Consider the following 25038-nt stretch of genomic DNA (forward strand, 5'->3'; position numbering starts at 1 on the left):
ATAATAATTGACTTAATATCTCCCAATTTTGACTAAGTATCATCATTTTCACAAATTATCTCATAATTTTGACATAATATCTCACAATTTTGAGTTAGTATCTCACAATTTTAACAAAGTATCTCATAGTTTTGACTAAGTATCTCATAATAATTGATTTAATATCTCACAATTTTGACTCAGTATCATCATTTTGACTGGGTATCTCATCATTCTGACAAAATTTTGACTAAGTATCTCATAATTGTGACTATCTCACAATTATAACCAAGTATTTCATTATTTTGACTAAGTATCATAATTTTGAATAAATATTTTAAAAAATGACTAAGTATCTAATAATTTTGGCTAATTATTGCACAATTTCTAATGTATCCAGTAGTTTTGATTTAGCATGAGCTTTTTGTGTTTTTAATTGTGCCTAACTTTTGATTTTACTTTTTTCTTTGTGGCCTTTCCTCAAACTCACAGACAGATGAAAACAAAAGCTCTTACCAGGCCAAGGTGAGTCTAGCCAGTGTTTGATGTGAAGGATCTTCTCATCTTTAGAGCGAGTGTAGGCTTCCTCACAGATTTTGTCGTACCTGGCGACTTCCTCCTGAAAGAGATGGATGCAAGTTAGGTGTGTGAAAGAGAAAATCTTAAAGGAGTACCACAATAAGGCAGTAAATAACATTATATTAGACATGCCTTGTTTAAATGGCATTTAACAATACAAAATAACAGACATCAAAGTCCTATATTACCCTTGTTGTTCATGTTTTAAGTCGTGCAACTTGCCTAAATACTGTATGATACAGATTAACAGCTCGTCAAGCAAATATTCCAGGAACTGTGGAGCCACAGGAACTAAATTAGGAACTTTAAATTCTCTTTGTACATTCCTGTTTGTATTTTCACTGCATCTGAAGAACCACGAAGCAAATTAGTCTCATAACAGATTAAAAAAAACAAGGGAGGCATTTTCACAGAGTCGTCTTTGTTATTTGTTTACCTCTATTTAAAGTAAGTAGCTCTTCACAGCAATTTCAGATAAATTTGCAGCAACTCAGAAATTACAAATATGAAATACTCTGTCTTGTTCCTGCTGCTACTACAACAGAGAAAAATCTGACTGAAACGTGAGCAAGTTTTAAATTTGCCTCTCACTCTCTTTTGTAGTTTTCATTGTGTGATACTATTTGATCACAAGCTTGTCCTTGCAGTTAAACATTCAGGTTGTTGAGATGCTCCATTATGTCACACAGAGCAGAGCCATCTGTCAGTGACAGCTTTGCCCTCACTCACAATGAAACCTGTTTTCCACTCTCATCTCACTCATAGCCTTTCTTTGTATAAAGTGCTGCCGCTGTGTAGAAAGAAACAGCGTCTTCAGATTGAAAGTAAGCTCAAAGTAAATGTGACAAAGAGGCTTCTTTGTGGTGCCAATAACACAGAATTGAACTGTTTAAAAGTGTTGCACTGTGTGACTGTGACAGCAGAAAACAACCACATTCATGCACAAGCCAGATTCAAATTTATGACATAATAAATCCAAACCAAGGGACTTAAATTTTACAAATCATTGATACAATCGTAAGCAAGTTACAGGCGTGCAGTTTGCTTTACCTCATAGTCCTGCATTGTGATGACTCCCTCAGCGATGACTTTCTCTGCAAACTTCTGCAGGACTCCTTTCTGCTTCTTGATCTGCTTGTACATCAGCGGCTGTGTGAACATCGGCTCGTCCATCTCATTATGGCCGTTTCGCCTGTAACACACCTGAAAGAGGAGATAAAGGTTTAGATATGCTTTTCTTATGATACATTTCTCTTGTTGACATAATCAAGAAAATGTGATTTTTAACTTCTCTGGTCTCTCATCCCGCATGATGAAATTGCATTTTTATTCATTATTATGTAAAACATTAGTGAGTCACTCTGAATTTCAGTGCGTAGTCTCCTAAGATGCTCATCTGTATTTGGCTAATTTCCACAAATTCAGGGTTCCCATAGTCTCACACTGCAAAACCAGGATCAGGGTTTTTGCAGGGTTTCACAAAGTTAAATTTAAGCAGCAGAAAATGGATCAGTGACTAGTGAAAAATGATTAATTCATTTAAGTTTTTGCTAAAAACCAACTGAAACTCCACAAAAAGGATTAAACAGCTTCCTGCAGTGCAATCTAATGTTGAAACAATGCATTTTAGGGTGCATAACATCTGTCTACAACAGCAAAGAGAAAATGTTTGAGACTTCTAACTTCAAGAGTTTTTATTACCATTTAAATGCATTTTTAAGACTTTTCAAGACCTGCAGATACCCAAATGATGTCCCAGCATTGTAGAAATTCTAAACCTACCGTCATTTTTGGATTTTTACATGTCTAATTACCTGCCTTGTGCACATTTTTGCTTCTTTTCAGTGCCCCACCACCTTTTTCCTCTATGGCTAATTTACTTGAACTGCATTGTGTTGGTCTATTGACCCCAATAACACAGACAGGAAATGTGAGCATAAGAATGCAGATTACAACAGCAGCTAGTGTTGGATTTATTAATACAGACGGGGTTTCCTACATTAGTCCTAGTGTACAGTTCTATTCTGAGCTGCGAAAACAGGCAAGGTTAACAGTTGTCTCTTTCACCTGTTTTTCTCTTTTTGTTTTTAACTTTTAACTCTCTTACATGAACCTTTCCTGTCTCTACCTGCACGCTGGCTCTCTGAAAATAACACAGAATGCTCTCGGGCATTTCAGAGAAAGGTGTGCAAAAAGGCTGCAAGGTACCTCTTTGACTTTCAAATGTTCCTCACAGCTGGTTGCTCGGTTTCCCTCACCTGACTCGTTAAGCCTCATTAAGCTCTCAATTTCTTCAGCCAACACAATAAATTCCAGTAGATGATTAAAATGTCTTGATATTCTATGACTTAATTCTCTAAAGAACATTTACCTTTTGTAACACCAAGGCATGCCATGTATTTTTTCAGGTCAAGTCAAGTCAAGGCAAGTAAATTTTTTATTATATGGCGCCAAATCACAACCGAAGTTCTCTCAGGGCACATTTCACATAGAACAGGTCTAGATTGTACTCTTTAATTTACAGACACCCAACATTCCTCCATGTGCAGCACTTGATGACAGCGGCAAGGAAAAACTCCCCTTTAACGGGAAGAAACCTCGAGCAGGACCGGGCTCTAGGTGGACCGCCATCTGCCTTGTCAACCAGTCAGGTTAGGCTATTCAGAAATGCCACCATTTCTCCCTGTGAGTAGTATTATACATGCTCCAGGTGACTTTTTATGGAAAAAAAAAGTAAATTAGAATTTTGTAATTTTTTATTTTTTTGTCCAGAACATTTGAATCTTGTAGTATCCACATCTGGATGGACAGAGGAGATTGTGAGGGTTTCAGGGATATAAGTGTTGACATTGATGAGGACATTCTCAGCCTTAATAATGTCAAAAAATGTGTTGATAGTGACAGACAAACAAATTACAGAAACACAATTTTCATTAATTTGAAAACTCTGATAATTTAGGCATCAATATGTTTTGTGACATCATTCTGATTGATATCAAGTTGTGATAAAGAAACGTTTTTTGGAAAAGAAAACTTGGCGAATGAGCTCCATGGAATAACATGATGTTTTTGCTTCTCAACACTTCCAGTTTACACACATGAACTGTAAAAACTTTTAATCGAGAAAAAAGTCTGAAATGTGATTATTATGAACCAAGACCTCAAGTTATAAGGAGCTTCCTTTTTCTGTGATTTCAAAATGGATTTACTGATGCTCATCCGTAACAGATTGTTGAGAGACGGACATCTTTGTAAAGGGGAAGTTAAGCAGATTTTTACAGTGTGTTTATGGTGTTTGTGCGTTCTGATTTAATAATGATTTTGAGATAAAAGGTATGAACTTTGAGGTAAATTACAGGTGCATAGTGTTAAATATCCCCAAACTACAATTTCATCAGTGTAAACTCGCTGTGTAATGCATGTAGTCATTGAGAACAACCTACCAGGTCAACAACCACGTCTTTATGGAAGGTGTTCCTCCATTCTGCTGCTACGTTGCACACATACATCACAGCCTCCGGGTCATCTGCGTTGACGTGAAAGATGGGAGCGTTGACCACCCGAGCTACGTCTGTAGGATACGGAGATGAACGCGCCATCCTGGGATCTGTGGTGAAGCCGATCTGCATGGATGAGAGTAATTATATGCAAACAGTAAAGAAAGTTTTCTAATATTTACAATTTAATGTCCTGATGAAGAAACTGATACAACTTAAAGATGAGAAGCTGTTATTAGACGCTGAGTCTTCAATTCAAACCAGCAGGGTTCACACAGCATTTCTGGATCCATTATCTAAAAATCAACTCTCTTCTAGTGTTATTTCAGTCTGTGCATTCAATTAAAATCCAAAATGAAGCAATTAAGTTGCTGAAGTTAAGTTTTCAGTGTCCCCGCTTTCCCTCAACCTGCCAACATCTGCTTCAGCACGATTTCCTTTATACTTATTTGTGCTCAGTATGTCTTAATGTGAGGATATCATGTCAACATTTGGCACATTTATTTAGGAAAACAAGAAAAACACAACATGAAAAAACAAACAAAATGAACCTACAGGATGTAATGCTAAAGCTGTTTGCAGTTTTTGTTTGGTGATGATTTTAGTCTTCGTGTTTAGATTTAAGATTTGAGCAGTGAAGCTCCCATGTGCACAGAATGATCATTTCTAAAAGATGACGTCTGCTTTGGAGAACAGTTTTCTGTCTTTACGACTCTGGAAATGATTTTGAGTTTATGGAGGGTAATGAATCAGATCTGGTACTGAGATTTCTTGGTAAGGAGCAGTTATGGGTTTGCAAAACTGGACCCAAAAGATATTAAGTTTGGTTTTTCATTAGTTGCAATCTGTATTTCTTGCTTGATGTTAAACTTTTCATTATCAGATTTGAATACGTATTGTTTGATAGATAGATAGATAGATAGATAGATAGGATGTTACATTTATTTGCTGTATATATTCATTATTTGATGATGTAAACATTCAGTATTTGTTGTGGTAATTTGTTATTTGAAGAGTTAGATTTTTAATTATTAGATGTGATGATTCATTGCTGTTATCTGATATAAATATGCTTCCATACATGCAGGCCAGTGATTCACTACTTCAAGAAAATAACTGGTATTATATTCAATGTAAGTATAAATATATTTTTCAAACCATTTCAAAATCACAGCACATGATATTGAAATCAAATTTCATGAAAAGAGATTAGTTTAATATGGGACTAAAAACAAACACTACAATAATGGAAGTCCATATAATATATTTACAGTAATTGTGTGTTTCTCCTACAGTCTGATCCACGTAACGTTTCTTATTTGGCAGATATAATTTTCTCAAAGATGCTTTAACGGCTAATTCTCTCCTGCATTCCTGTCCGGCTGAAGTCAGACAGACAGTGAGTGTTTGCCAGACATATGAACATGATATCATGCTATGTCTCAATCAGAGCCCACAGGAAGTACATACCTGGTTGTTGACCACCACATGTATGGTGCCGTGGGTGGTGTACGACGGCAGGTCAGACAGGTGGAAGGTCTCGTACACGATACCTTGGCCTGCAAACGCAGCATCGCCGTGAAGCAGGATAGACATCACCTGGGGAATCATTCATCAGGTTACAAATATGATACAAACACAGATGTGTTGGCCAGATGTTTGTATGACAAGACGAAGAGTCTACAGCCATGCTAGCGGCTAAATGGTCACATCATCATGCTAACATGCTCACAATGATAATGCTAAGATTGGGGTTTAAAATAAATTTATATAAAATGCAATTTAATACCTTTGTCACAGTCACACCAGTCAAAGAATGATGGGAAACCATTCAGGACAATGAGGCCTATTATTATTTATTAAATACATGAATTTATTGTCATTTATTGAATTTATTGATGAGCTACTGTAGCTGCAGTAGTGACAGTGTTCGCTGCAGGTCTGATGCTGCTGACTGAAACTCCACAAAAAAAAGATTAAACAGCTTCCTGCAGCACAATCCACTGTTGCACCATCTCACTGTAGTTTATAGATGTAAAACATCTACCAACAGCTTGCAAATACATATAAAAAAAACCTTACAACTAATGATATTGTCTGCAGCACAGAGACAATATGTAAGTCCTTTGGATTGGAAATGTAAGACTTTAATACCTTCTTTAAGGGCTTCTTTGTTTGAAGGAACTGAGTTCATTGCTTTTTAAGATCAGATGTTTACCATGTTCACTGTTTTAGTTTAGGCTCAAAGTTATTGTTATTCATCCTCATGAATGTTTGTGCTGAATTTCATTTCAATCCATCTAGTAACTGTTGAGATATTTCAATCAAAACCAACAATGTCAACCTGCTGGTGACTAGAGGAAAACTCAGAGGATCACCAAAGTCATGAGGATTCATCCCCTGGGAACCATGAACGTCTGAACCAAATTGTGTGCTAATCCATCAAGTAGATGTCAAGATATTTCACTGAATAAGAGAAAACTTTGCCTCGATGCTGGTGCTAAGCAAAAGGTCAGAGGATCACCAAAGTCAGGGGGATTCATCCTTTGTGAACCATGAATATCTGTACTTAAGTTCACGGAAATCCATCCAACAGCTGTTGAGATATTTCAGTCTGGACCAAAGTGCCATCCCTAGAGCCCAGAAACATAAACCAGCGTACCCTCTTGCCCTCGGTGTCTCCGCAGTAGAACTGCTCGGCTTTGGTCTTCCCCTGCACCACTGGGTCCACTGCTTCCAGGTGGGACGGGTTCGCCATGAGAGACATTGAGATGTCCCTTTTGCTGACCCGGTTCATCCTCTTGTGATACATCCCCAAATGATATTTCACATCACCAGAACCCTGAGAGCAGACAATAAAGAAAGAGTTAAAGCTTATTAGCACATTTAGCTTTAAACAGTCACAAACTGTTTGACCTTGATTATCCAGAACAAAGCAACAACTTGTGCTGAATGATCAGTCATTTGAAAGAAAATTAATCAATATATTTTGACAGTCAATTTATCATTTTGGTCGTTTATCAAGATGAAATGCCAAACATTTCCTGGTTCCAGCTTCAGTGTTTATGTTAAATACCCTAACATGACAAATCACTAATATTCCTGACAGGGAAAAAATTTACATCTGTATATCCTATGACACTTAGACCATCAATTTGGAAAAGGAAAAACTCCCCAAAAAAGTTTTAATAGTGAGTTTCAGCTCATTGTTTATCTGTCCGACTGCAACTTTACTGTTTTGGTTCACTCTCAGCGCTCTCATAGCGTCGTTTTGGGCCACAGCAGGCAGCTGATTTCAGAGAAAAAGCGGCAAACAGACACATTTAGCTGTAGACTAGCTGGTGAACATAGTGGAGCATTTAGCAGCTAAAGAGCCAGATATTTCCCTCAGGAGTTGGTAGAGAGCAAAAACAGAGCTAAAAGAGAGTGAATATTGGACTTACATTCACCAGGTGGACATAAACACGACTCCTAATGAATGATAATGTTGCTCCATAACTGCTGGATGTGTAATGTTTGCTACCAAGTTGATGAATTGAATATTTTTCACCTGTCACCTTGGTGTCTGAGAACACTATTTTCTGATTTATCAATAGCAACTGTTGTAATTACATTTTCATGTATTTCAACGTTTATGTTACTTCAGCAAAAATTGCAATTGTCTCGCTACATAATGTTCAAACCTCATCTGCAGCTTCTAGTTTAGAGTCGAACTGGCAGAAGATCTGGTCCAGATCCTTCCGGATCACATTAGCCAGCACATTGAGCCTGCCTCTGAAGAGACGTGAGAAGGGAAAGACAGACATGAGGGAGGATGTTTCAGCTCCGACAGTGTAACAGTGGAGGTACAGGCTCAAAGCGTACCTGTGAGGCATTCCCATGATCACACTCTCCACTCCGCTCTGACTGGATTTGTCGATGATGGTTTTGAGCGCCGGGATCAGCGATTCACAACCTTCCAGACCGAAACGTTTCTCTGAAGACCACTTCCTCTGGAGAAACTCTTCAAACCTGTGAACAGGTGGTGGTGCTGCTGCTTCACATTGAGGCTCAGAACATCTTAACCCCATCCCTACCCCCCCGTAGATTCACCCTCCAGATGCTTTTTTTTTCAGTTAATTACTGAGGTGTGTAACGGCATGTGAGGGAACTCAGACAGACCTGGTGGATCGGATCATTCTGGCCAGCAGAGTCCTCTTCTCCTCCAGACTGAACTGCATGATTCCTGGCGTCTCAAACTTCTGTCTGATCCACTGGCACTGCTCCACGTCATTAATGAACATAAACTCCACTCCGATGTGCTGACAGTACGCCGACTAGAAGAGAGACGAGAAGATTGAAGTGTGCGTGTAGAGTTGAAAGGCCAAATGGGGGATGTAATGAGTTTTATTCATTTGTTTATTTATTTGTACATTAAAAATACAGTTTTTATAGTTTTAAGCATTTAATTTGTACACAAAGACGTTTCACATATAAAAACATACTTTTACCTACATATACTCTATACATGAATTTAAAGTAAATAACTGCTAGAGCAGAAGAAGTAAGAAGTTAAAAGCTTTTACAAAGACCTCTTTTATAAACTTAAGACAGGATAAACAGTCAAAGATCAAATAATATAAAAGATAAAAAATATTAATATATATGTAGCAATTATTGCAGCATATTGCTGTTTCTTGTTATGAAGTTATTTTTAATGTTATTATGACATATTTTCTGGTTATTACTTGATAATAAATTACTCTGTTTTTACAACATAAAGTACAACATATCACTTTTCTTTTTATATCACGAAACCTTCTACTAACCAGTAAAATATTGTCTTATTCCAGTTAAACAGTCACACTGTATATTGTATATTTGTTTAAGATGTTTGTTGTTCACAGTGTTGTTATCAAACATTTTATTTTAATTTTTGTTTTCTGCTCAACATTACTAATCTACTTTGGTCTGAATCGCTGCAGGAAAGCCGCTATACAAATAAAGTTATTATTATTGTAGGAATGTAGATTGACCTATTTTAAAGAATTTTACCTCAAGGCGGCGTATAATCTCCCTGAGAGGCAAAGCGCTCTCGTTGCCGCCAATGAAGGTGGTGGTGGGAAGCCGGAACACCTTGTCTAAGTCGGATTCAGCCAACCCGTACAAACCTGTTGTAACCACATCGACATGAGGAGAAAAAAAAAAAAAAACTCAGACAACAAGCACAGGCATGTAAACCAGGCCAATGTAGGGGTGGGGGTGGGGGTGGGGGGGGGGGGAATTAGGGCAGAACAGAAAGAGATGACACCGTGAGATTGACATATAACGGTTGTAAATACACAAGAGATAAAGGAGGGAACACAGGAAACAAAGCTGAATTCAAGATTTACAGGAAAAATCTGATCTCTGCTTCATTTTCATCTTCACTGTTTTAACTCCGGGTGCATCTTTCTCTTCTGGCAGATTACATTTAGTCCAAAATGCTGCAGCCAGACTCCCGACAGGAACATAAACATTACACACTGTAGCCCTTCGAGCTTCAACCTATCAACTTTTATCATTTGAAGGCACTCCATCGATTGTATATCCAAAGATCAGTTTACTTATCTTTTGGTTTTGACATGTGAATGCAGTGAGGTTTGAACTCCTGACCATGTTTATGTTAGTGAGCTTCACAGGGCCACATGGTGTGCAAAGTATATATTTACATTTTAACATCACTATTAAAGGTGCACTTCAGAAATTTAGTAGTAGCACTTCCGTAAAGTTGGGGGATTTGCAAGTGAAAGATTAAAAAAACCGAATGAACAGAATCGATGCAGCAAACTGAGACGTAACTTTTACGTCCTAGTATGGTCAAGTTCCAAAAAATGCTACATCCTACATTTCCCACAATGCAACTTCAAACCACCTTGCCTATTTTAATTAGGGCTGCAACTAACAATTGTTTTCATTATCGATTAATCTGCCAATTAATTGTTTTGTCTATAAAATGTCATAAAATTGTGAAAAATGCTTGTTACATTTTTTCTTAGAGTCCAAGGTCACATCTTCAAATGTCTTGCTTTGTCTCATCAACAGTTTCAGTTTACTGTCACACATGACACATAGGAGTTTCAAATCCTAATAAAAAAATGACTTAATGGATTATTCCATTATCAAACTGGATGCTGATGAACTTTCTGTCGACTGACTAATGGTTGAAGCTCTAATTTTCATGTTTTTTCAATCTTCACACATCCAGTTTGAAACGCTCTCTATAAGAATCTGGACTAACCAGCCCAACGAGATCAGGCAAGTCCTCTGTTACCCTTTAAAACCTGCTTGCGCACTTTTCACCCAGAAATGTGGTCTTTGTTTTCTGCTCTATTTTATTTTTTGTTGTATTTATACGTTTGATTTTGTCTTTGTTACACAATGTTAACGTTCTGTTTCTCTTACAAAGCATTTCACAAATGGAGCTTTAGCGAAAGTCCAGTCAGGAGGACTGGATATCTTTTTTGTATGCCTAGGCCCATTCTCATCTCTCACACATGCTCGCTCTATTTCCCAGCTGTCAGTGACCAGGGCGTAGATCGAGATATCAGCTGTTCATCAGCTGGTCACTTCTATCCAATAGCATAGCAACACACCATCATTGTTAGCCTATCATCTCTGCTTAGTCCAGCTGTTATGCACGCCCCTCCACCTCCTCATCTCAACCCAGTCATCAGTCTCATCACTTCATCAGCCTATTAGTCTCAACAGAAGCCATCAGCCGACGCCACCACCAGTGTCTGGACCAAGCGGGTAGCTCCCAGTCTGAAGAGTGAAGCCAATTTGGAAGTGCCTTAAACCTGCAGTCTTGCTAATGGCCAGCAGGGGGCGACTCCATTGGTTGCAAAAAGAAGTCAGATTGTATGGAAGTCTGAGGAAATGACCTTGATTAATTACCTCAGTATACACTTTCCTAATGATTTTATGGCCTCAATCATTAGTTTATAGTCTTCTTCAATACAGAATGAGTAAGGGTATGCTTTAGGGTGTGGCAACATTGTGATTGACAAGTGGCTACCATGGTGACAGCGTTGATTACATATCGTAACCATGGTGTAACCCCAGATTTGCAGAGTATAGCCATAGTTGCTGCTATTTCACAGTGTGTTTTCAGTTTGTGAAAGTTAATTGTAACATTTTGGTCACCTAAAAAAATATCAGCATTTGGTTGTACTAAAAGATATATAATTAATATATAATATAATATTCAAAATGAATATTCATTTATTATTAATCTGTTATTGGAAACTTTATTCTTCATAAAGTTCATGTTGAACTGCGTGCTTGGATTGTGAAGAGGAGCAGTCTGAGACATTACAGGATAGCTTGTGTTTATCTAAAGCATGTGACGTCCTGGTTGCACCAAACAGAGATAAGACAATGGAACAGTATCTATGTCTGTGTTTGTACATTTCCGTCAGCAAATTAGTGCAGGGTGCTGTGCTCTGAACAAGGGGGGGGGGGGGGGGGGGTTCCAATCCAATATGGCAGAGTCAGCTCTCTGTGTTATATAAGGGATCTTTAGACTTTCCACCCCCTCTGTGAACCGCCCCGCACATAAAAAACACAGAACTTGTTTTCTTTGACGGTTCAAAGTAGAGGCGGTATATACAACGCAGTATCGTCAAGTAGTGTCTGCCTGCAATCTAATCACAGTAACATTTTAATGAAGTAGGTACAGATAAGCCTAGATAAGTCCCCACTTGTTGACCCTACTGACTGCTGAGCAAAGGTTAGCAGGAGCCTGAAAGAAGTACATCCCTGCAGGTCACTGATAATTCAATACACTGTGTCAACCCTGATGTTTTCCCCAAGGAGTGAGGAGAACCAACATAAGGCACTTTCAGACATGCATCCTTTTAATCTGATGAATGTTACGTATTCAGTGTCTGAAAATGGCTATAAACCAACACCAACTCTATAGCTCTTTAAGGCTAATGATAAACCAAAGGAAACCGGTTTTAAATTAAACTTCACCAGCAGAAACCACAGACTGAAAGCAAACTATTAGAGCTTTTAATATTAATGTGCAGTACACTACTGATTGTAGGCCGAGAGTTAGTTCCCAATGAAGGAGACATGGTGGCATGGAAAAACACAAACATACACTGGTTAAGAATTGCAGAGCTTCTCACATATTCTTTTAGGGCCGATTCAAACCCAAACGGACGGCAACCGACCTGCTGTTCGACCTCTGTGACCCTCGCCACCAGGACAAAGCAGAACTCGGTGAAACTGAACAATACCACTATTAACTGTGGAAACATCCTATTACAGCTCATAACAATCACCTGTTTTTCAACTCAGAGGCCCGACCTTTTCATTTAGCACAATGACAGTTTGCTACAGGCATGCATAACACACCACAGCAAACACACACACACACACACACACACTTTCCAATTTGTTCCCCAACTCTTTGCACTATTGCGACAAAACTGACAAGTCCATGTTTAGGTAACACAGTAAAGGAACAGGGGACTGAATGAATCATGTGCTATATGTTTCTACATCAGATAGCTGAATAATAATAATAATTATCTAAAAAATAAAAACTGACATATTATCTCCCAAAGTTTTCACCTCAACTCGAATCCTTTATGTCATCTCACATAGAGGTGTGTATGACTGGTGTCTATTTATTTATCTGCAGCCACAACAGCTCTGAAAACAACAACCATACAGCAAAGTTGTCTTATCTTTAGAAACCATACTTGTAAATACAATATGTGCTGATAAGAACAAACAGGATGTACATGTGAGAAGATCAAACGTGACTTATTAGGGCATTAAAAATGGATTTATTAAGAGTAAAATAGTTGAATATACTGAAGCATAAATAAAATGATAACAAATAATAAAAGGCATACTTTCCAAAGTGTTAGATAATGAGGAGTTTATTCATAATTTTGAAATAATAAGTAATAAGCCATCTATAAAACAACTTTTGGATCGCCAGGTCTTAGCTGGTGTGGATCCTCCTCTAGCATAACTAGCTGTGTCATGTTAGCTTGGTCTTTGATTCATCTTCTTTGAAAGTCAAAAACTCATGACCATTTATTAATGACTCAGCAACTTCCTAATGAGCCATAAAATATGATGTTGGTAAATCATCAACAAACTGTTCTTACTGTACAATAATCTATTAAAACTGCAGTTTAATGATTTGTTCTTAACTATCCTAAATGGCTTTGGGAGGAACAGTAAAGGTCAAATCAGCAGAGCCTTTAAACGAAAAAAATGTCTGCAGTTGTATCTTTTATCTGTTGATATTTTAGTCCAGGAGTTTTGCAGCTCCTGTATGAATTAAAGATCTAGTTAAAAAGAAAATGTAAATTATAGAAGAGGAGGATATACACCAGCCAGAGGGATTCGTCACAATCAGGCAACCAAGATACTGACCTTCAGTTCATCAGTACTGCAGAACCGCTGATTATTGCTTTGCTAAACAAACACTCAAGATGCAATATCTTCCAGTAGTTGTCCTTCATGTCTTTCGTCCTGCACCTGTACCCAACTAGGGTTGGATGTGCACACTGTCTACCTTTTTTAAAAGGATAATTCTGGTGATTTTCTATATTTGTCTTATTGTCTGCATCGGGTGACATGTTCCCTCATTATGAAGAGTTTGGTCACGTTACTTTGGTTAGAAATGGCTCCAAAGACTAATAACAGCAATCACATTTTCAGAGATTAGCTCTGTGTGAGGCAAACAGCACTGAGCATGTGCAGGAACGCTGTTCTGTTTACAGCTTGTTGTGCTACATATCACAGAGTGATGGGATTGAGAGTAATTTGGGAGATAATGAGGAAATTCTTTCTTGTAACTCCTAATTTCCCTCTGTATCTGCTCCCTGCTCTCCTCACCCAGTTTATCGTGGGAAGTGATGATATCAGAAGGTGTGGGCTTCACGTCGGCAGCCATGATGCCCAGAGGGTCCAGCTGAGCCATGTGGTGACCGCGGACCTACAGTATATTCAAGGTGGGGCAGGGTAACGGTGGATCAGTGGAGGTAAACAAAAGCAGTGGGAGGCCGGAGGCGTAGGGGAGATTACTCAAGATAATGATGTGGGAATTAATGGGTGTGTCACATGGACAAAGAAAATAAAAGGAGGAAAGGAAGAAAAAACAACAAAGGAGACAAAAAAGGTGGAAGATAGGACATTTTTGTGTGTCCAGTAATAAAATGGAAGGAAAAAAAATAAAACCAATGGGACAAACCAAAGAGTAAGTAAGGATGTTAGGAAAAAACAAAGCGGTCCGTAGAGGGAAGGACAGGGACAGAGAGGAAATCATTAGTAAACACATAGCAGGATTATATTTCTCACCAACATTCTGGAAACCAACGGTACACGGGGCATCGTCAAAGTCTACACAGCTGATGTCCAGGGGGTCCAACTTCGCTATGTGATGCCCTCGTACCTACGCACAGGGCAATACAACTCTGAGTGTATGTGACTGCTTTGACTGGTCAGTCTTTGTCAACCTATTCAGCAGATTAATGTCTGTCTGTCCCTTGGAAACTGCTGACCGCTTCCTGTAAGATTTCCTAACATACGTCTACACATGTGAGCAGAATCCTGGACACAGATATAGGTCAAATGTTGTGAAAAAGCTGCCAAAAAGGAACCACCATTGGACAGAGAATGCTTTGTTTTCTCGTCTGAGTCCAATGTCCATTTAATAGGCCTTAAGTTCATTACACAAACTGATGAGCGTTGTAGACTACTTGAGCAGCGGTGGAAAGTATGTTTACAAGTACTGCATTTACTATAATTTTGAGAACTTGCACTTTACAGGAATATTTACATTTTGTGCTTCACTACATTTAAGGGTTAGAGTTAGGGTTAGGGTTAGGGAAATAATCTGACTATAGCTATAGTTATCATATATATAATTAGCTCCATCATTAAGCCATCAGTAATAATAAAATGATATAATATTGTGTACATAATAATATGACAGTATAAAAGTGGCCAAAATTAATATAACCATGAGCTTTCATATTTGAAAAAGGTGACAAAATACAGAATACAGGATATATATTCATTTTTTTAAATGTTATATGGGCAAACATATTATCCTAGATTGTGACATAACTTACATTTGGGGTCAATTAGACTTCCTGTTAAAATGTCTTAAGAACAAACTATTATAAAACTCTAATAACAGAAATCCAAATAGACTTATTACTTTGATATGTGAGTCAAAGTAAGCTTGTATTAAAAAAAACAACAACACATGATTACGGCCCTCAATCTAAAGCTTGCATTAGATCAAATTTCATCACTGGACTTTAGTTCATATAAGTCACTTAATGCTTCCAAAATACTTTAGAGTATTTGTAAAATAAACCAAAGCAGAATTACTTTCTCTACACACAAACATGATGAAAGCACGATCCAACCGACCAATGCAGTCTCAAAAACGAGCTTCCATTGTCGGAGTCATCATTAAGATTGATGGGGCTTGTAAACTCTTTTCCTAACAGCAAACTGCAGTCAGTCCATTTTCACATTGCTGTGTCCTTCCTTATCATTTAGCTGTTCGATTATCTTGTACTGATAGCAGAGGCCTGAACATAAATGTCATGTGGTTGCACTACAGTCCTTCTGAAACCCTGTGCCTATGAGAAAATAGTGTGGAATCACACAAATATAAAACATAACCCTATAATAATGAGACAACAAGTATTTTCTGTGAGACATAAATAGCACAAGTGTGTTTGTAGTTTACCTGGTATGCTCGTATCAGTGACTGGACTGCAAGATGATCCTCCACCAACTTCTCCACATTGGGCTGAGCCCCCACCAGTGCCTGGACACTGGTCAGTCCCTGAGTGGTCCCATTAAGAGGTGGAGGGGTCTGGTAAGCCGCACCAGGCGGTGCCCCAGCATTAGCGTTACGGAAAAATATATCCCAGGACTGCAGGGAGAAAGAGGAGACAACTTACTCAACATGTTTAAACAAATAGTATCATTCCTTAGTACTTCAGTGTGTCTTTACAGCTCCAGCAAAGTACTGGGTCAAATGTTAATTCACTTGAATGTGTAATGCAGTATTTGTCGTATCAGAGTTACTGCAGTTATGAGTTTTCAACTTGTAAATAGTGTTCATATCAACCTCCAAGGCACAATTACAACTGGGAAACTGTGATTTTTCTAAAAGTTCTGATATATATCTGACTTAGCTCTAAAAATACACAAGTGCCTGAAAACCAATCAAACATGGACGCACCATGTCAGCCAAAGTCTATCGTTCAATGTAATTAAGCCCAAATGTAATGGACATGATATAATTTTGTCCATGCAAACTATAACCTTATACTACAAACTCAGTTATCATGCAACCCTCCTGAGTTGTCAGATGATGTGAACGCTCGCAAAATCCAATAGTTGTTGAGATATTTCAGTCTCCAGTCATTGCCACGCTGTTGTGTGTGGCTAAAAACACTCATAAAGGCGTGTTTGACCTTGCATCTCAGTTTCTAACCACAGAGGAGAGTAATTAGCTTACTGCTGTGAGAAGCTTTTGAATCAGTGTTGTCGCAGCTTAAAAGAAGCTTCTTTACATCCGCCTCTGAGGAGGGATATCAGCTTACAGGTAGGGATGTGACATAACATAGAGGAGGTTTTGACCACACCACTGTCATGCTACTTATTTCCAACAATAACACAGCTCATTACCAACAAACAATGACTGTAGGATGTCTGCAGTTACAAAAAGCCCTACTGATAAAAACCTTATAAAAAGATAAATAGTCTTTAAACAGGCGTTGGATCATCAACAACATCCCAACCTTCCATCTTCCACACAAAATGTTTCTTTGAACATTTTTATGATAGCTCTAAAACGTGAAAGCCTGTGTCCAACGGTTTCCGGGTTAATCCACTTAATGTTTTTCATCAGCTTACTGATGGTAAATCTGAGGTTGTTCTACTTGGCAACACCAAAAGCAAAGTTTAAAGTTCTAGATAAGTTTGGCAACCTGGCTTTTAATCAGGCTTTCTAGTGATTTGTTTGTAAATGCTGGTTTTAATCATGAGATTGAATTCAAAAGACCTATTCAGCGTTGCTTTGACTGTCAAAAGAAATTAAAAAGAATTGGGTCATTTCTGACTTGGAGAAAGTGGCTGGAATGGAGTCAGTAATTCAAGTTATCTCCAAATTGTGGCTGATTGGGTGGAAACCTGACTTGTTCCCATTTAAGCACTTACTGTAGTAAGTTTGTACTATGACGTCTTAATATTATGGGAGAAATATTAAGTTAAAGCCATCGTAAGCAGTGCTATAATAGCAATAACAGTGCTACTGTTACTCCTAATGACTCCTATTGGATGTGGACCCAGCAGGAGGGTAGAAAACTCATAGTCACAATGTCCTGACCATTTATTTATGGACATTCTCAGTATTTAGAAATAAAGGAATTACTTTAATTAAAATTACTGTTTAGAGGTGATTTGTATGTGCCACAAAGTTAATGACTACACAAAGTTAGCTCTTGAAAGCTATAAAAAATTAATATTGTGTGTGCCAGTTAAAAGCACAGAATCCTCCTCATAAGTAATTAAAGTTAGCATTGGGAAAAAGAAAAACTTAATTCATCAGAAAAAGTGTGAATACAGGAATTAGTATTATACATCAGTTGCAGAAGGTCATGATGAGAGACTCTGAACATCTCTGATTTTCTTCTCTCTGAAATATCACAAGCGTTACGTGATGCATTTTACATCCAAAGCCATCAGTCTGTAACTCTATCAGCTGTCACTGAGTCCCTCACTGATAAACACACATCCAACTGATCACCAAAGCATTGATCACAGAGTCTAATGGGCCTTTTCACTATTCATTAAACAGCTATATACACACAGTAACAGTGTGAGCTGTCTGACATTACCATCCACTACCATTACAATCCAGGGCCCTGACCAGAACACTACATGCTAATTGCTAATTATACACTCTTAGCCAACATGCAGGTTTCCTTCTTGAGATATTAAACATTTTCCACTCTTTACTTTTGTAATCACAAAATATCAGTTTTCTCAACAGCATAATCTTTAACTTCTGTAGCCATTAGTGGCCCTGTACATTTCAGTTTCTTGCTGAAATGTACCTTGGAAGTCATGATTAGCTTCTACCCCTAAGTACCTTTGACTTCAAAAACAGATATTTTCTAAAATTTTTGTCAATCATTGGGACTGATGATTTATCTGAGAGAGTTTCATGCCAATCCAAGCTCAAAGTGTGAGAAGTGCTCAAAGTGTGAGTCACATAACACATAAACTACTCTATGGAGTGGATAATGGAATGACTGAGAACAATTTTGATAAAGACTGTATATATTATCTGTAGCAGCAGGGGCACTGTGTCCGGAGACACAGAGAGATGTTTTAAATTAAATGTTTCAATGCTACCACCACAAATGAACATCCTCCAATGTATTGTGGCGGTGGCAGAAATCTTAAAGATGGATAACCCAAAATTAGAGCAGTACATCCAAACTATCTGTATGTGTTTTTTTATTTGGGTGAATTAGATCTTTCCTTGGTAAGTCATATCACTGCATTACTTTTACTTTACTCCAACCCTTTAGTGGTTTGTGATTTTGTATGACACATTTTAAACTACTTTACTGGTATATTGGTGCAACTTTATTTTAGATGAGAGGACATTAATAGTATTTGTCATTCCACCTGTCCACTGCAATATATGTCATTCACTTTTTGTTCTACTGCTTGCTGCTGTGGTTCAAGGTTCAAGGTTCAAGGTTAATTTATTGTCATTCGCATGCTTACACATGAAACGAAATTTGTACTCAGGTCCAGCAGCGTACAATGTAATAAGTCTAAAAATAATCTATAATAATTAGTCCTATACTAAGGATACATAACAATAATAAACATATCTAATAAATATTGCAGTGCAGTGGATAAAAAAAACAGAGCAATATGGTGCACTCCTATTCAAACAAGCACACACACAAACACAAACGCACACAGCATTGATAGTGTCTATTTGTGCAACCTTTACCCTACTACGTTTTGAACAGGTATGTTACCATTGAGAACTATTTTTTATGTTTTCAGGCCCTCAGAAAGAACGTGTGGGGTCACTCAGGATAACATGACATGAATTCTGTGTAAAGGTTTGGGACAGGACATCACATTAATTTACATCACATTAATTACGGGGTGAGGCTGAGCCTGCTTTGCCTAGGTGAACTGGTGTGAGGGCCTGAAGGTAATTTTAAGATTTCAAAAAAGATGTTCTGTACCTTGTGCACATTCCTGGGATTCTCCAACCATGCATAGTACATCTCCTCCACATAGTTAGAGCTGGTGCCATTAAGAAAGGGCTCAGCAGCCACAGATGTGTTCTGGCGCCTCACGGGCTGAAACGTCCTTAAGCCCCCTTCGACCCCCAACGTCCTGGGCTGTGATAGGCTCTGGGCTGTCTGTGCAGCCGTTAAAGGCCGAAGCCTTGCAACTGTAGTCCTTAAGCGATGCATGGCTACAGATCAGCCACAGCTCCTCACCCCCCTCCCTTCCTGGAAGAAAAATGCAGCAGCACTGTCCCGGACAAGGAGACCCTCCAGGCTCCTCGGCAGCTGCTCCTCCTGTCTGGCTGAACCAGTAAGGCTGAGCTCCTTCTCCTCTTCCGCTGGCTGTCCTCCGGATACTGTTAAGTCAAAATGTAAAAACTGTCCATCAGAAACACTGTACTTCACCAGTGTGAGCAAATCTTGAAGTAGAAGGCCGCTGACATTTTATATTTTTGTTATGGTCAACAAATCCCATGAAAATACCAAACTCAGCAATGTGTTAGTCTATCTCTTAATAGTTTCTGACCTCCTTACCCTGTCTGAGGCACTCATCCCCCAAAACTTGTTTCCTACTTGGTAATGTCTATTTCTATAGTGAAAATGTGCCAATCACAATTTCCTTAAGCCTATAGGTGGCATCGGGAAATTGCTTGTTTTGTCCAATTAAAAGTCTAAATTCCCAAGATATTTTACAAGATACATTTACGATGAAATAAGACCAAGGAAGAGCAGCAACTCTTCACAATTAAGAAGCTGGTAACAATGAATTTTTGGCATTTTTGTTAGAAAAAAATGACTTTAACAATTTATCGATGATCAAAATAGTTGCCAAATTAATTTTCTGTTGATCGACTCATCAATTTGTTGTTTCAGCTAGTTCCTACTAATGGCATAAATCCTTACAAATGTGTCACAAATATTCACTTTCATTTCTAAAGAAGACTAAAACATTTCTAACAGCTGGGCACTGTGGTTTTTAGTGAGCATTATCTAACAGGCGTAAGTAGTGCATTCTGGGGGACTATTTTCAGCAGCAGATTAAGTCAAAATAAACAATAATGCCCATGATTATAATAATGAAGAAAGGTGAACATGTCACCCAATGCAACGATGTGGCTCATTGATGTGTTTTTGGAAAACAATGGAGCTCTGTGACACAGAGGGATAAGCTAACATTGGCTACACAGACGATACTTGTTAGTTGGATCAATTCATAGTGAGTTTTGGTGTGTATGTAATATCAAAATATAGAAAATGACCTTATCCTAAATGAAATGAACACCCTCAGTGCTGTAACTTTATCTTTGTTCCCAGTATGTCCTGGTCAGATGATAAAACTCAGTACAGTAGGTACTGTACATCCTAAATATAGCTAGGCCATATAGGAGGTCCATAAAATTTGGGTACAGTAACTCCTCATATACACAAACACAAAGTTGTTTCCATCACTTAAGAGGACATTGCATTGACTTGTATTCATTCCTTGTTAAGTTTAACAACAACCATTACACATGTAACACCAACCCTTACTGTGCCCATAAACCAAGTATTAACAGTAAATTTTATATGTTACATTGTGGGGACCAGCTACAATTTTTTCTCTCAAAGGAGTCCCCACAATGTAGCTGTGTTTACATAATGTCCCCACAACATACGTAATACACGTTCACACACACACACACACACCAACCGTCCACGCTCGAGCGCATACAAACTGTTAAAAACTATAGTGTCGCGTGCAGGAGGACTCCGGCACAGCTTTCCGTCAGATAAAAGTAGAACCTCTCCCTCTTCTCCGAAGTTAATCAAGTAAACTTTTGCTAACATTTTATTTTTTCAGTTCGTTACCTTTTTCCGCGGAGTTGTCGGCGCTCGTGCGGCTTTCTCCGCAGCCTCCCGTGTAGTTTAATGAGGAGCAAACTGTCCTGTCCGGAGCGCGACCAGGATGCACTGAATGTGTGTATGTGTGTGTGTTTGTGTGTGTGAAACTGCTGCTGTGGGAGAGCTGAGTCGCGCGCTCGGGCACTGTCTAATCACCTCTGGTGCTGATCTGCGTCACGCCGGCGGTGACGTCAGCGCAAAAACAGTGCTGTTGCATCAGCAGACTCCGTAAAACTGTGAGTTCAGAGCTGCTCACCCTGAAGAGAAACAATATTTATTTTGACTCCCCCCCCCCTCCCCTTATTTAAGTATTTCTATAACAATTAATTAAAGATATACGATTAAGTAGTTTTAAGTTGAGAAAATGACATTTTAAGCATGTATTTGTCAATAACAACAATAACTCCTCCTGTGAGGAGTTTATGAATGACTGACAATATAACACGGTTGTAACAATAAAAGAATATGACTGGATATTTTATATGACAATTAAATAAAAAAAATAATGTATTTGGTGTATGTTTTATGATTATAGCAATAATAACTATAGATTGTATCTATATTGCACTTGTTATACACAAAATGCTGCTCAAACTGCTTTACAGAACAAATTAAAAAACAAAAGAGAAGACCATATCAACACGAGTTAAAACATTAAAAACACTAAAAAGCTACAATATTTGCTGCACATTTTAAAAACATTGGTTAATTATTAATTATATTATAAATATATTAATTATATTTATTATGTTTATGGTGATAAAAATAAATAAACACATCCTCATCACTCTTGACAACTGAGCAACTCTATCCACTGTTGAAGGCCATGAGGTGCATCTGAAAGCTCCTGTAGAAATCTAGTAAGTGGATTATTGAGTTAAGAATTTTTTTTTAATCAAACTACCATTTCCAAGGTCAAGAATGACCACTGTAACCTTTATAAACAGTTTTAAAGCTACTTGTGACTGATTTTTATGTTTAATAATACACTGTAAGTACACTCTACACTGTCATGTGTGTCATCATATATCATATATCTGTTATACTGTGTTATCAATCATACATTACCTGTTTATAGTTATGCATGCTTCATATGACAAGTTTTAATTATTGACAAATACATGCATACATACAAAATGTCCTCATATCTACTCACAACTACATTATAATGTGTTATTAATCATTTAATAAGTGTTTATATGCTGCTTATAAATGCTACAGCTTTACTTGTAGTAAAGAAGTAAAATCAAGGCCCCCTGCTGGAGTGATACATTATTGCTGTGTCACATTATTAAATATTTTTAGATTTAGTTTAAAAAACAACATTACAACAAACATTAAATTGAGTTACTTAGATTAAAATGTTGCGATACACAAATAAGTAGTGATGTAAAAAGTGAGAGTGAAGTGAAAGTTCTTCTTATGTCTCATGAATTACAGTCTGGAAAATACTCAACTAATGCCCTTCAAAATCATCCTGAACTAACTGTACTTATTTTTTCATATCTCTAACTCTGTGTACTGCTTTTATATCTTGAGTACATTTTATTCAGGTTTATTTGTTCCCAGGGAGACTACTGTACCTCCATGTCCTGCTGGCTCATATTTTTATGTTGATATATGATAATGTAATCTGTGTTTTGGCAGCGCAACTCTGTTGGTGATGCAAATTAAATCTTTGTGATGCTAAAGACAGCCATAAAAGAGACATTTACACACAGTTCAGGTGGCCACTCACATTCACTGTGTCCTCTTTGACCTGTCAAGCCTGTAAATTTAGATCTCAAAGCAGAAAAGTAGCAAAATCACACTGTAAAAATACTCATATTCATTTCAATACTTTAAAAAGTCTATCAGGAAAATTTAAGTATCAAAAGTAAAAGTATAATTTTTGCAGAATGGCCCCATACGTTTACTTTCACTTATAATAATTGAGAGTAAATTTACTTTACTTTCACTCCACTTTCACTTTTTACTTCATTACTGACTTGTGCATTGCTTCATTTTAATATATCCAATGATATTCAGTGTTGTCCTGCACCAACTAAACTTTACAATATTTAACAATGAGACACAGAAAACTCCAGCAAGGGCACATTCATTTTACTTCTAGTCAGTGGTGGAAATATTATGCTTCTCAGAAGTATTAATACAACAATGTATTACTGATCGCTTCGCTTTGGGGCTGAAGACGACAAGTTTGAAAATGAAAAATATCACAGTGTGGAGTTAAAAAGAAGTGAGTTTACCAGACCTCTGTGGCTACTCATCTCTGCTGGAGGCTAATAGCTCCAGGCTACATTAGCCGCTACTAGCATAACACACCCCAAGCTGTACAGTTGATTTAATTGGACTTGAGTTGCATTGTGGGTAATATTTGACATTCAGATGAAGCTGCCCATTAAGTCAGTTTTGCCAACCACTACAGTTTCCCCAAATATAATGTCTATACTGCTAACTCTATAATGCTAACAAGTATCTACTTTTTACTAGGGTGATGACGTAAACAACCCCAAGATATTGCTGGTGGATACATGCTGCCATGTATCCACCCCTTTCTTTAAAAAAAACAACCCCCTCCCCAGACAAAGATTTGTGCACTTATACAACTGGTAAATGTACATTTATATGTTCTGGTTCAGTGCCAGATGTACTTCATGTACCATCTACAACAGAGCAATATATGTCGACCTTTGTCCTGACATTGATTATGTAAAGAGCAAGTGTACAAACTTCCCTATATTCACTGTGAAACCTCCTCTAGTGATTCCTGTCCTAGTGATCAAACAACTGCATGACTTCTTTCTACAATCAATGTCATTACCAGCACTGGGATCAACACCAATTGATTCCCATTATCGATTTCCTCCCCCCCTCCCCCACCATCTGTCTCTGAGCTGCTTCAACTGTTTTCTACTAACTCCGGTTAAACTCTGCCCTTTGGCTAATTCTTACAGATTAATTGGAGCCTGACTAGATCAGTATCTACATTTAATAACCAATGAAATCATTACACAGATTGACGCGCGCACACACACACACACACACAAACAAATATCTCACTCACACTGTGTTCTTTGGCTACCAGCCGAGATAAGAGAGAGGAGTAAAGTGCTCTCTGCATTGTCATTTTATTGGTTCACACACTGATTACATCTGATCACATTTTTTATATTGATAAGACTTGGAATGCACACCAGAGGAATCATCATCATCATCAGTATAATAGAAATATAAAAGAAATCAAAATCAGAAACGCTTTGCTTCACACACAGTAGCATCATCATCCATCATCTCCTGATCAAACTGAGGAAAAGAGGCTCTTCTAACGCGGTTAAAATGAGTTATAGCCTAAATCTTACATGTCTTCTGCCACATACTAATTAACTGGACATGGAATGGCTGCCAAAGGGGACAATGGCTCTATTAGATCAGTAATCCTATTTAAAGTACTATTAGGGTTTGTCTGTCTGATAATAATTCACTCCCTCATGTTTATTTATGTGACTTAATCACAGGCTCCTTTTGCAAAAAAAAAAAACAAAACAAAAAAAAACAGATGACTTGTGTTATTTGATGACTGCTTTGGCTCGGTTTTAATGTGCAAAACTCTTAATGTTTAATAATTAAAACACAAAATGCAGTTCCTAGTGCAAAACACTAAATCACACACTTGGTCTTCAAAGTACAGACGCCTCATATTACTGAAGAACAGCAGACTGTTTGATTCTGCTGATGGTTTCTGTATTTGTTTATCT

General features: G+C 37.8%; 1 protein-coding gene across 2 annotated transcripts in view; it reads right to left on the minus strand.

Annotated features, from left to right (window-relative positions):
* The window catches only part of ogdhb (oxoglutarate dehydrogenase b), a 29435-nt gene extending 7992 nt beyond the window's left edge, over positions 1–21443 (minus strand). The window contains exons 1-14 of one of the 2 annotated variants that reach the window (XM_044334251.1): positions 21248–21443; positions 19352–19755; positions 15811–15999; positions 14422–14496; positions 13941–14040; positions 9090–9205; positions 8217–8371; positions 7920–8066; positions 7739–7829; positions 6718–6897; positions 5526–5654; positions 4002–4181; positions 1609–1761; positions 496–598 (exon numbers count right to left, since the gene is read on the minus strand). In XM_044334251.1, coding sequence (XP_044190186.1) covers positions 496–598; positions 1609–1761; positions 4002–4181; positions 5526–5654; positions 6718–6897; positions 7739–7829; positions 7920–8066; positions 8217–8371; positions 9090–9205; positions 13941–14040; positions 14422–14496; positions 15811–15999; positions 19352–19585 — 1852 coding nt within the window. In that variant the 5' untranslated portion in view covers positions 19586–19755; positions 21248–21443. Of the gene's footprint in view, positions 1–495; positions 599–1608; positions 1762–4001; positions 4182–5525; positions 5655–6717; positions 6898–7738; positions 7830–7919; positions 8067–8216; positions 8372–9089; positions 9206–13940; positions 14041–14402; positions 14497–15810; positions 16000–19351; positions 19756–21247 lie in introns of both variants that reach the window. The other variant, XM_044334250.1, reaches the window with a different exon arrangement.
* Positions 21444–25038: the final 3595 nt, after the last annotated feature.

Source organism: Thunnus albacares, chromosome 18 (assembly GCF_914725855.1).
Source record: "Thunnus albacares chromosome 18, fThuAlb1.1, whole genome shotgun sequence".
Lineage (NCBI taxonomy): Eukaryota > Metazoa > Chordata > Actinopteri > Scombriformes > Scombridae > Thunnus > Thunnus albacares.